Source organism: Mobula hypostoma, chromosome 2, assembly GCF_963921235.1.
Source record: "Mobula hypostoma chromosome 2, sMobHyp1.1, whole genome shotgun sequence".
Classification (NCBI taxonomy): Eukaryota; Metazoa; Chordata; class Chondrichthyes; order Myliobatiformes; family Myliobatidae; genus Mobula; species Mobula hypostoma.
The window spans coordinates 27,001,848-27,014,311 of NC_086098.1; the positions used below are offsets into that span (position 1 = coordinate 27,001,848).

At 39.3% G+C, this 12,464-nt stretch overlaps 1 protein-coding gene across 3 annotated transcripts in view; it reads left to right on the forward strand.

Annotated features, from left to right (window-relative positions):
* lama2 (laminin, alpha 2) overlaps window positions 1–12,464 on the forward strand; it is a 398,231-nt gene that overhangs the window by 270,518 nt on the left and 115,249 nt on the right. For all 3 annotated transcript variants that reach the window (XM_063034544.1, XM_063034525.1, XM_063034534.1), the window contains exons 26-30: window positions 1,594–1,779; window positions 5,882–6,009; window positions 6,909–7,026; window positions 7,634–7,768; window positions 11,186–11,310. In XM_063034544.1, the coding sequence (XP_062890614.1) occupies window positions 1,594–1,779; window positions 5,882–6,009; window positions 6,909–7,026; window positions 7,634–7,768; window positions 11,186–11,310 (692 nt within the window). The remainder of the gene's footprint in view (window positions 1–1,593; window positions 1,780–5,881; window positions 6,010–6,908; window positions 7,027–7,633; window positions 7,769–11,185; window positions 11,311–12,464) is intronic.

Below are 12,464 nucleotides of genomic sequence, written 5' to 3' on the forward strand. Positions count from 1 at the left end.
TTCAGTGCTAGGGGTGAATAGCGAAGTTGGTCTGCATATCCTGCCAGAAAGTTCGGAGGGTTTTGTGGATACAGTGATGGTAGTTTCTCAGCAGTACTATGAAGAGTTTGCTTTAGTTAGTCTCTGTCTGTGAATCATATAAGAGGGCAGGATTCACTGCTGAAAAAGTTTATACAATAGTTTTGAACAGAACTGCAACATTTCGTACCAATTTTTATGATAGTTTCTGATCTCTGGTATTCTCTGTTTATATTCTAGTATTTTTGAATCTGTTCTGAAACAATATAGTTCAATGACATTTATTTTAATAAACATAATCTTAAAATAATTTGTTTTCCTTTTTCTCTTCTATTTAGTCCATGGAGAAAGTAAGATCCGTGTCACTCGAGCTACTTTTTTGGTTCCTTTTTTTTCTTTGCTGATTGAGACACAATGATCTCAATATAGACAAGTTAAATTATATAAGTGTCCGTCTCAAGTTTATATGTACCTTCCCATGACTACAAAGTACTTGGTGAGACCTCTGTGGTCATAATATGCTCCAGTATGTGAGGGATGAGGAAAATAATTTCAGTGGTCTTGGATTTAAAGTAATTGAAAGCATTTAGATAGGTCATACAGTGCCAACTGGCTGCACCAGTGGCAATTTTGTGTGTGATATTAAAGGGGGTGAATACTTAGGCAATCAATTATTTTGTGTTTTATATTTGTAGTTAATTTAGGTAATTTTGTAGAGATCTGTTTTCACTTTGACACAAAAGAATCTTTTTCTGTCGATCAGTGTCAAAAAAAGCCAAATTAAACCTATTGTGATTCAATGTTGTAAAACAGTAAAACATGAAGACCTTCAAGGGGGATGAATACTTTTTATAGGCACTGTACTGGCTATATGAAACAATACATTGTCTTTAAAAATCTGCTGAACTGGAAGTTCCTGGGTACCTAGGACAGATGGATGAGTACAGTATTCCCACCTATTGCAATCCAAAACTACAAACCAACGGAAAACAAATTCTCACTCTCTGGGTTGAGACATAAACATGACTGAGGCAGATGCATCAAGAGACTTAATCCCCTTGGTAGGGCAGTATGAGTTGAAGAATTTTTTCAGACCTCTGCAAATTTTTTTTTTGCAAAACTGTGTTTATTCCATGATTGATTTCATAACTCTAGTAAAAAATCAAGTGTTTTATTAAGGCTCTGACATAGCTCATCTGATGTGACTTTCACTGAGAGCTACAAGCGATGCGGTAGGCAGAATTTCAATCAACTTTGGAACTTTCCCAATTAATCCGCTTTACATAGGGGATCAGATGGATTATGTTCTTATGGCCTTTTCTCCAGAGATGATAGGGGTTCGATTGAATAATCTAACCCAAACTACAGTTCTCTCTAAAAAGGAGTCTTACCTTCTGGCCAAGGCTGGTTTGGGGATCCGAAATAAACAAACTAATCAAGGCTGTTAATCTGAATAAAATGTTTCATGAATATTTACAGGGAACCTTTATGTCCTTTGCAAGTTGTAACACTTGTCATACATAATTGTTCAACAGAATGTAGCCAATTTACCAGTCATTGTATTTTATTTTCAAGCTCTATGCTTATGGCGGCAAGCTGAGGTATGCCATTTACTTTGAAGCGAGAGAAGAAGTGGGTCGGTCCAGCTATGAGCCACAAATTATCCTGAGAGGTGGTCCAACAAGCGGGATGATTATTGTGCGCCATTTATCTGCACCTCAGATTGGTCAGCTGACCAGACATGAGGTGGAGCTCACTGAGGTACAGTATTTAATCTCAAAACTTGCAGAAAGAAAAATGTTGATAGACTCCCGAGAAAGGAAATCGTGTCTATAATGCTGTTTCGTACTTTTAAGAATGATTGTGTCCCTTCACCTTTATCAACTTCCAAACAGAAACCCGGTTCAAAGCTTTTGGATTCTTTCTGAAGGGGTAATCTTTTAAACATCATGTACAATTGCCACGTGACGGCCCAGCTGCCATACTGCAGCACCCTGACCGATAAAGGCCAGCATGCCAAATGTGTTCTTCCCCACACTGCCTATCTGTAATGCTGCTTTTAGTATACTCCTATGACCCTCTGTCCCACAACACTTCCCAGGGTCCAACCATTCACTCTACAATTCCTACCATGGCTTGACTTCCCAAACTGCAACATTCACACTTTTCTGAATTGAAGGACACTTGCCATTTCTAGGCCCACTCACCCGGCTGATCAAAATCGCCCCTGTAATCTCTTCACTTCTTCACTGGCTATGGCACACTCTATTTTAGTATCATCAGCAAATATTTTTCTTAACCAAGAACTGAGCCACCAAAATTATTGGTAACATTTGTTTGTATTTGTGCTGGGTAGTTAATTGAGAAGCTCTGGAATATTGAACTCCTGACTGATTTTGTAAACAAAGAATTAATGATATTTGATTATTATCTCTGCATGTTTGTTTGCCTCATAAGTACCCGAACTGGAACTTCATATGAGTGCCTATCTCTGGCTCTTGATCTCAGTGCCTCTCTCTGGCTCTTGATCTCAGTGCCTCATCCACGCCTGCCAATAACTCCTCTTGTCAACGTGTAACTTGGCTTTTTAGTCACAACTGTCCTGTTATTCTCATGTGGAAACTTGAGCTTTATCCTAATCATGGAGAAACCTCATTCAGATCAGCTGTCTCACTATTTATCATATAGCTATCTTATTTAGTAGTTTATCATATTATTTTCAGGCATACCGTCCATCCTCCTACTAAGTTACCAGCATTAAGCTTAATGAAGCATTCACTATTTTGGCATTAAAAATGTATTGAGAGTTGAGATGTGTAATTACATAAGAGAACAGCAGTGATAATAAGAAACCATGTATTATTATTTACTTAACAACTTATAGACCGTAAGATATTGGAGCAGAATTAGGCCATTGGGCCCATCGAGGCTGCTTCGCCATTTCATCATGGCTGATCCATTATCCCTCTCAACCCCGATCTCCTGCACAGAAACACAATGTTTTCGTAGCTCAGCAACACACACAAAATGCTGAAAAAACTCAGGCCGGGCAACATCTCTGGAAAGTGTACAGTCAACATTTGGGGCTGAGACCCTTCATCAGGACTGGAGGGAAAAAGATGAGTCAGAGAAAGAAAGTGGGGAAAGGGGAGGAAGAACCACAAGGTGACAGCTGAAACCGGGAGAGGGGTGAAGTAAAGAGCTGGGAAGCTGATTGTTGAAAGAGATACAGGGCTGGAGAAGGGGGAATCTGATAGGAGAGGAGAGACGGCCATGGAAGAAAGAAAAAGGGGAGGAGCACCAGAGGGAGGTGATGGGCAGGTAAGGAGATAAGGTGAGAGGGGGGGAAAAGGGAATGGGGAATGGTGAAGGAGAGTGGGGGGCATTACTGGAAGTTGGAGAAATTGATGTTCATGCCATCAAGTTGGAGGCTAGCCAGATAGAATAAAAGATGTTGCTCCTCCAACCTGAGTGTGGCTTCATTGCAATAGTAGAGGAGGCCATGGACTGACATGTCAGAGTGGGAATGGGAAGTGGAATTAAAATAGGCAGCCACTGGCAGATGGAGCATGCGTGCTGGGCGAAGTTGTCGCCCAATCTGTAAAGGGTCTCACCGATATACAGGAGGCCACACCAAGAGCACCAGATACAGTAGATGACCCAACAGACTCACAGGTGAAGTGGCGCCTCACCTGGAAGGACTGTTTAGGGCCCTGAATGGTAGTGAAGAGGGAGGTGTAGGGGCAGGTGTACCACTTGTCCCGCTTGCAAGGATTAGTGCCAGGAGGGAGAACAGTGGGGAGGGATGAATGGACAAGGGAGTCACATAGGGAGTGATCCCTGCAGAAAGCAGAAAGTGGGGGGGGGGGGGGAGAGAGAAAGATGTGCCCAGAGGCCACCCGTTTTAATTCCACTTCCCATACCCATCCTGATATGTCAGTCCATGGCCTCCTCTACTGTCACAATGAAGCCACACTCAGGTTGGAGGAGCAACACCTTTTATTCCATCTGGCTGGCCCCCAACTTGATGACATGAACATCAATTTCTCGAACTTCCAGTAATGCCCCCCTGCTTCAGCATTCACCATTCCCCATCCCCATTCCCCTTTCTCTCCTTATCTCCTTACCTGCCAATCACCTGCCTCAGGTGCTTCTACTTTTCTTTCTTCCATGGCTGTCTCTCCTCTTCTATCAGATTCCCCCTTCTCCAGCCCTGTATCTCTTTCACCTATCAACTTCCCAGCTCTTTTATTCACCCCTCCCGCCTTCAGGTTTCACCTATTATCTTGTGGTTCTTCCTCCCATCCCCCCACTTTCTTACTCTGACTCTTTATCTTTGGTTCCAGTCCTACCAAAGGGTCTCGGCCTGAAACATCGACTGTACTCTTTTCTATAGATGCTGCCTGGCCTGCTGAGTTCCTCTGGCATTTTGTGTGTGTTGCTTGGATTTCTGGCATCTGCAAATTTTCTCTTAGTTTTAGTATCTCAGGCCATCTGGGTGCTGTTTCAAATACCCTGGTCTTAATTGAGGTGAAAAACAATGTTAAGTAGATTTTTATTGCTATTTAACTGAGTGGTAATCTATTGGAGCATGACCCGTTGACACACCTAATCAGATTCCAAGACCTGTCGGTGTGATTCGCTCCCTGCTAGTAAAGCTGAAAATCTACTCCAGACAGTTCAAAACTATCCTTTCGTTCTTTTATGCTGAACATCTATCAGATAATTAGATTTAAGGCTACACGACCAATGGGAGTAGACAGCGTGCAGAACCAATGAGAGTTCAGGTTGGTTGTGTTAAACAGTTATTTGATAGAAGTACTGATGCCTTTTTATAGTATTTTATTGCATTGAATAATCTCAATATACTTACTTTTGAGTGCAAAAATATCCAAGTCCATCAATGCAGCGATCATAAAATCAAAGACCAGTTAATTTCAAACACAAGAGATTCTGCAGATGCTTGGAATTCTTCCAGAGCAGCACGCACAAAATGCTGGAGGAACTCAGCAGATCAATTTGTGTTTTTTTTAGTTCAAGATTTAATTTTGATCAAAAGACTAAAAGAACTTTGTTTTCTTCAAATGTAATTTGAAGTTGTAAGTGCACATACTGACCCACCAGAATGAACACTGCCTTTTAAAGATCCTTTAATGTAAGATTTCTTTATTTTTGTCTTATAATAACATGATTGGCATTTTAGAATACAAATAATGTGTCCAATTCTTGTGTTTCTAATGTTCTGGCTATTAAAATCATTCTTGAACCTCTGACCTTTCTGACTGAATGTTTGTGAAAAACAATGTGTACCATGCATGGCATCTTGCAATTCTAACTTTTTTAAAAATATATTTAAGATTCATATTAATCTTCACATGAAATAATTTGTAGCTGACAGTGTCATATTCCAAAAATTCTGCACTAAGTTTACAGACCTTGCCAACTTTAGTCAAATTAGAAATTAAAACTCACTCAGAGAATGAATTTACTGCAGCAAATCTGCTACCATTTTAATTTTTCTATGGTGGATCATTTCACTAGCTGTGAAATTACCCTTCATACCAGCGTAATAATATGAGTTAATAAAATCATTGCATGGTTATTTTTGCTGACACTACCTTCCTGGTGGAAGCTGTGCTCAGAACTACATTGTCGTACCTTTATCTCTGAAACGTTCTTTTTTTTCAGGATTATCAACCATAAGAGCAGAATGACTTTTATTTTTTGTGATATACTCATTATTAGGATTCATAGAATTTTTGCATTAAAATAATGATTTGTTTCAAAATCTAATTATTTTTAAGGTCTGTTGAATGTAATCTTTACCATGAATGTTTTTAAATTCAAAACATTATTTCTTTAGCATGAATGGAAATATGCCCATTCACCAGATGGCGGACCTGTGTCTCGCAAAGACTTCATGGATGTGTTACTTGACATTGATTCTATCCTCATCAAGGCATCTTATGGGACTTTTATGAGACAAACCAGGTATAAATATGGGTAATCTTAGGAAATGGAATAAGGATATAGAAAATATAATTGCAAAATGTAAAGTATTGCCCTGCTGAAGTTAAATTCTAAGAGCTTATATTCCTGAGTTCAATGTTCTGCTAAGAATGAATGCAAAGCTGTCCAGTATTTTGATGTTTACCAACAGCTGAATAAACAGGGAAAAACTATTTGCTTTTATTAAGAAAGAATGACGAAGTTCACCTCAAAACATTTTTAAATAAGATTTTTACATTTAATAACAAAGGTTTTGCTATTTGATGTTTCACTGTGACATGCTGCCAATATCAATGCTGCAACAGCATGTTTCACTTAATTAGATTCCTTTATGTGATGCATTCATCAAAATGTTCTGTTTCAATTATTTGAAATGTTCATATATTCAGGATCTGAGTAACTGTCCACATATTGCAAAATTTTCTTTTGTGAATTCTATCAGATTAAAAGACCATTTCATTAGTCAGAACTGTTTACCCATTAAGAAAATCCTACTGTTTTAAGAAATTGTTAACATCAAGTCTTACAAATTGACAATGATACTTATCTGTGGAGAAAGAATTTATGGAATTATTAACATGTAATTGTATTCCATTAACAAAAACTGTGGCTTTGAATTTCCAGAACAAGTGTCAACAGAGTATGTATTACAAGACAAAGTATTGTGCTAAACATTGCTGTTGAAGTTCAGCTTGGCTGATTTAATGTACAATGATGAGCCACATCTCTGGCTCCAGCGTTTCATATATTTACCATAAAAATGCAATTTGGCATAAAGATGCTTGGCTTAATGTCTTTGAAAGCACAATAAAAGAAATTTCAAATCACGTGCACAGATATTTGAACAATTGTACCAAATTCCATTATTTGTCTTTGCCTAGGATCTCTGAGATCTCTATGGAAGTGGCTGACATCAGTGGCAGCTACTCAGTGGCAGAAGGTGCCTATCAGATTGAACAATGCTTTTGTCCTGAAGGATATTTTGGCCTCTCATGCCAGGTAATGTTGATAGAGTTTGGGATCTAATGAAATAAAAGTGAAACAAAAGCCAAAAATTCATTTTGTTAACCAAAACAGTTAAATACTGATAACATAGAACTGATTATAATGTACATTTTGCTATGTCCTTATGGCTCAGTTTTATTTGTTATGCTTTGTAGGCAGAATTGGATAAGTTTCACAACTTTTGGATTGAAGCCAGTAATATATATGCCCGAAGGCCAGGTTCTGAGTGTTGTAACACCTCTAGCAAAATGTGAAATAAATCCATTCACACCTTCTTTCTCCGCTTTTAGCCAAACTTCTATCCATGTTGGTGCATCATCCCCAATTCAGTGAGCCCTTATTTATGTAAGAATCTCTATGTAGTTATTTTTTTTACCATTGTGGAAAACAGTTTTGGCTATGATATTGAAGGAATATAGAGCCCTGTGTGAGGGCCTGGGACAAAGAGACTGCGGAAGCCAGAGATTAAATCAAGTTATAAAAAAATCCATTAGCTGGATATTGGCACTGCCATTGTGGGCACAGTATTCGTCAAAGACATAAAAAGTGTGTAAAATCCTGAAAATAATGAACATGTTATTTTGTTTTCCTTTCATCTCAGAGTTGTATTTCAGGTTATTATAGATTTCCACTGAGAACAGATAGCAGAGATCCAACACCTGTAGTGGGAAGCTGTGTACCCTGTCAGTGCAATGGCCACAGTGACATCTGTGACCAGAAGACTTCCATATGCCAGGTAACGAATACCCTAATTGTTATATTGACATAACTAAGGATGTTAATTTCTGTGGAGACATTATTTGCACGTAAAAGCAAAACACTTTAAATTTTGGAAATTTAATATATTGGTTAGGCTCAGATAACATGTAGCATGTTGATAACTGAGCCTAACAGATCACGTTCAGGCTCTGAAAACCTGTGCCAACCAACTGGCAGGACTATTCAAGGATATCTTCAACCTCTCACTGCTACGTGTGGAAGTTCCCACTTGCTTCAAAAAGGCGACAATTATACCAGTGCCTAAGAAGAATAATATGAGCTGCCTTAATGACTATCACCCAGTAGCACTCACATCTACAGATGAAATGCTTTGAGAGGTTGGTCATGGCTAGACTGAACTCCTGCCTCAGCAAGGACTTGGACCCACTGCAATTTGCCTATCGCCACAACAGGTCAATGGCAGACGTAATCTCAATGGCTCTTCACACAGCCTTAGACCACCTGATCAATACAAACACCTGTGTCAGGATGCTATACATCGACTACAGCTCAGCAATTAACACCATCACTCCCACAATCCCGATTGATAAGTTGCAGAAGCTAGGTCTCTATACCTCCCTCTGCAATTGGATCCTCGACTTCCTAACCAGAAGGCAACAATCTGTGCGGATTGGTGATAACATCTCCTCCTCGCTGACGATCAACACTGGCGCACCTCAACGGTGTGTGCATAGCCCACTGCCCTACTCTCTCTATACCCTTGAGAGTGTGGTGAGGCATAGCTCAAATACCATCTATAGATTTGCTGATGATACAACCATTGTTGGTAGAATCTCAGATGGAGACGAGAGGGCGTTCAGGAGCGAGATATACCAACTAGTGGAGCGGTGTCGCAGCAACAACGTCAGTAAGATGAAAGAGCTGATTATGGACTTAAGGGTAAGACGAAGGAACACATACCAATCTTCTTAGAGGGATCAGAAGTGGAGAGAGTGAGCAGTTTCAAGTTCCTGGGTGTCAGGATCTCTGAGGATCTGACCTGGTCTCAACATATTGATGCAGCTATAAAGAAGGCAAGACAGCATCTGTACTTCATTAGGAGATTGAAGAGACTTGGTATGTCAACAAAAACACTCAAAAACTTCTATAGATGTAACATGGAGAGCATTCTGACAGGCTGCATCACTCTTTGGGGGGGTGGGGGGGGTCTACTGCACAGGACTGAAAGAAGCTGTAGCAAGTCATAAATTTAGTCAGCTCCATCTTGGGTACTAGCCTATAAAGTACCTAGCACACCTTCAAGGAGTGGTGTCTCAGGAAAGTCAGTGTTCATTGTTAAGGACCCCCAGCACCCAGGGCATACCCTTTTCTTACTGTTACCATCAGGTAGGAGGTACAGAAGCCTGAAGGCACACACTCAGCGATTCAGGAACAGCTTCTTCCTCTCTGCCATCCAATTCCTAAATGGACGTTCAACCCATGAATGCTATCTCACTTTTTCAATATATATTATTTCTGGTTTTGCATGATATTTAATCTCCAATGTACATATAGTGTAATTGATTGATTTATTTCTTCTATATTATGTATTGTATTGAACTGCTGCTGCTAAGTTAACAAATTTCACGACATATGCCAGTGATAATAAACCTGACTCTGATTCAGATGTACGGTAGTTCTAATAATAGCTGAGTCTGATTATTCCCCACACTTCCTCTCAATTGTTGGAGTCAAAAGTTTTTGTGAGCTCAATAAAAGGCCATGAATAGTGGGTTCATTCTACACCGCATAATTTACTTGGCATTGTTGCATAGTGAACATCAAGTTTATTTTCCAGCATCCAGTCAGCTTGGCAAGGATGCATTGGTAGAAGTCCTTGGTCTTTAAGTTACTGAGTTGTTGTTGAATAGTTCATTGAAAAGATCAATGATGCCCTGGAGTTGAATTTTCAAAAGTGCACATCTGCAAGTGTCTTCTGTGCATGGTAACTCATCGACTGAGATTCAGTGATCTAGGTTCTGAAGTGAAGGTTGAACACTTGCATTTCCATCCTGTAGATCATCTTCATTCCAGTTCAGGTTCATTGTATTTAAGGTGCAGTGTGGTTTGACTGAGAAGAGGTTCAATGTGATGATATAGCTTTGTTTGAATGTGATTGGATTTGTGGTAAACCCATTGGTTCAGTTTGGATATCATCATGTATGGATGTACAGTAGGTTTAATAACTGCTGGGTTTGATGATTCTCCAGTCTGTGTCTCAATTTTTGGAGTCAAATGTTTTTGTGATGTCAATAAAAGGCCATGCACAGAGGGTTCATGCCTTGCGCCATTGTTTTCTTAGCGTTGTTGTGTGGTGAAGATGTATTGTACAACTGAGCAAGTGTTGTGAAGACTGCGATGCTTTTGTCTACCTTTGCTGAGAAGTGGCCTTGACAGGTAGAATCTGCATTGCATCTCGAGGAGGAACTGCTCACAAAAAGGGGGGAATGAGGATCCCTATGATGACTTTTGTTGTGGCAGGCAGCAGAGAGACCTCTTTTAGTTATTGTAACCAGGCAAGTCTGCTTCCTTGACAACAATCATGCTTCCTTGAGAACCTCTGGTATGCTCTCCTCTTCCTGGAATGTGTGGGAGAAGTGCTTCTCCAGTGTGTTTCAGGAAGACTTAGTTAACTCCAGAGGCCTTGTTGTTCAGCTGGTGGTTGGTCATACCAACTCTTCATGGGCTAGAATAGTGCCAGAGCTATAGCAGGTAGTTTACTGCTCAGATGGCAGCAACAACATTTACTTCAAAGACAGTGTCTTGGTTACTAACAATACATGCTCCAGTGGGCTCTGGGGCACTGTAAATAATCTTCCTGTGGGAAGATGTTACTGTTACGGTGCCAAAAGAGAAATTGCATTGCAGGAATTTTTTTTCCAACCTAAAAAATTAATGTAAAAAGAACCATCTATTAACAGTAGAATTACTACCTTTCACCAAATAGATGACTTCTTAAAGCCTATAGATTTTAAAATTAATGCTCAAAAAATTTGATTTCAAAATAGTAATTTTTCATATATTTTCTCTCTATGTATTCTCTTTAAAGATTTTGAGTATTTAGTTATTGACGGACTATCTTTATAAGGTAATAATTTACTGGGAATATAACATGATCATGGATAGAAAATGAACATTCTGAGTGAATGAGAATAGTGGTTTCAGTTGCTTTGTGCAGTACTGCCTCATAATACCTCTCAAAAGGAGCTTTCTGATACGGCTTCATCCCATTTTCTTGTGAATTACTTGGACCTGTTCATAGGTTTGGGAAGACCCATCTCCACTAAGTATTACTTTATTGATTGAAAAAGAAAAGACCACAGTTCCTGGAGTGAGTGACTGAGTTTGTGGTGAAGTAGTAAATTTTCCCTAAATGGGATACTTTCCCCCTCAGAATTGCCGTGATAACACAGCTGGTGACCATTGTGAAGTGTGTGCTCCTGGATATTATGGGATTGTAAGAGGATTTCCAAATGACTGCTACCCTTGTGCTTGTCCTCTTCAAATCTCCAGTAATAAGTAAGTTTACAGTGTTGCAGTTTTTCAAATGTTAATGGTAACAATTAAACATGATGAGTTGAATTATGCACCATAGGCTTGGAATGAGTTGGCTTTTACTATGAATTCAACTTAACAACATAACTCTACGATGCATGGGAACAATGATGAGAAGGCTATTTGCAGTAAATAAACGTGTCTACGGTAAATAAGATTTCGGGTAAACACAAACATACAAGTTTGTATGTTCCTACTAAGGAAAAGAAAGACAATTACTTGTATGAACACTGATACATTCACCAGGAAACAATAATTTAACTCACACCAGTATAAACTTAGATCAAAATTGTATTGACATAATATTTTAAACTAATACAAACACAATACTAATTTATAATACAAAATAAAGGAAAAATCATGTACAGTATATAAATATTAGTTTATATCGTGCAGGTAATTGTTGGAGTTCATTGTTCTGTAATCAATCCAGTTTACTTCGCTTTGTTTACTCACGATACTGAAATGGTTTTGCGCTGAAGAACCTGTACCAGGAAACAAATATTCACACAACTTCCAAGGAAAAAGGCATCAAACCTTTTTCAAAAGACGTGTGCTAACTAACTAACTAAAAGTTATCTGTGCATTCTCTGTGAGACCATTGTCTGCATGAGGATTCTCCTACATCAGTATCTGTCCTTCTAAATGGGTTCTCTGAATGTTTCACCATGTTCTTCTCTGATGTTCAATGTCCGTTGTCCATTTCCTTTCTCTGTCTTTGAGCCCACACTCTCCCTCGAAAATGACTGCCCTTTCTTTTCCCACGCTCTCTTGAAAATACAAATAAGAGAAGACAAGACAAACCCTATTGGTTAATTCAACAAGCCTAACTTAATCAACTGATTTTTAAAATTTTGAGCAGCAAAAATGAAATACTCAATTGTATAATGTAATTTAAGGCATCTGTTAGTCTTATGAGACCATGGATCTGCGCCTGGAAAGTCTTCACTCTCCAGGGCACAGGCCTGGGCAAGGTTGTATGGAAGACCAGCAGTTGCCCATGCTGCAAGTCTCCCCTCTCCATGACACCAATGTTGTCCAAGGGAAGGGCATTAGGACCCATACAGCTTGGCACCAGTGTCGTCGCAGAGCAATGTGCGATTAAGTGCCTTGCTCAA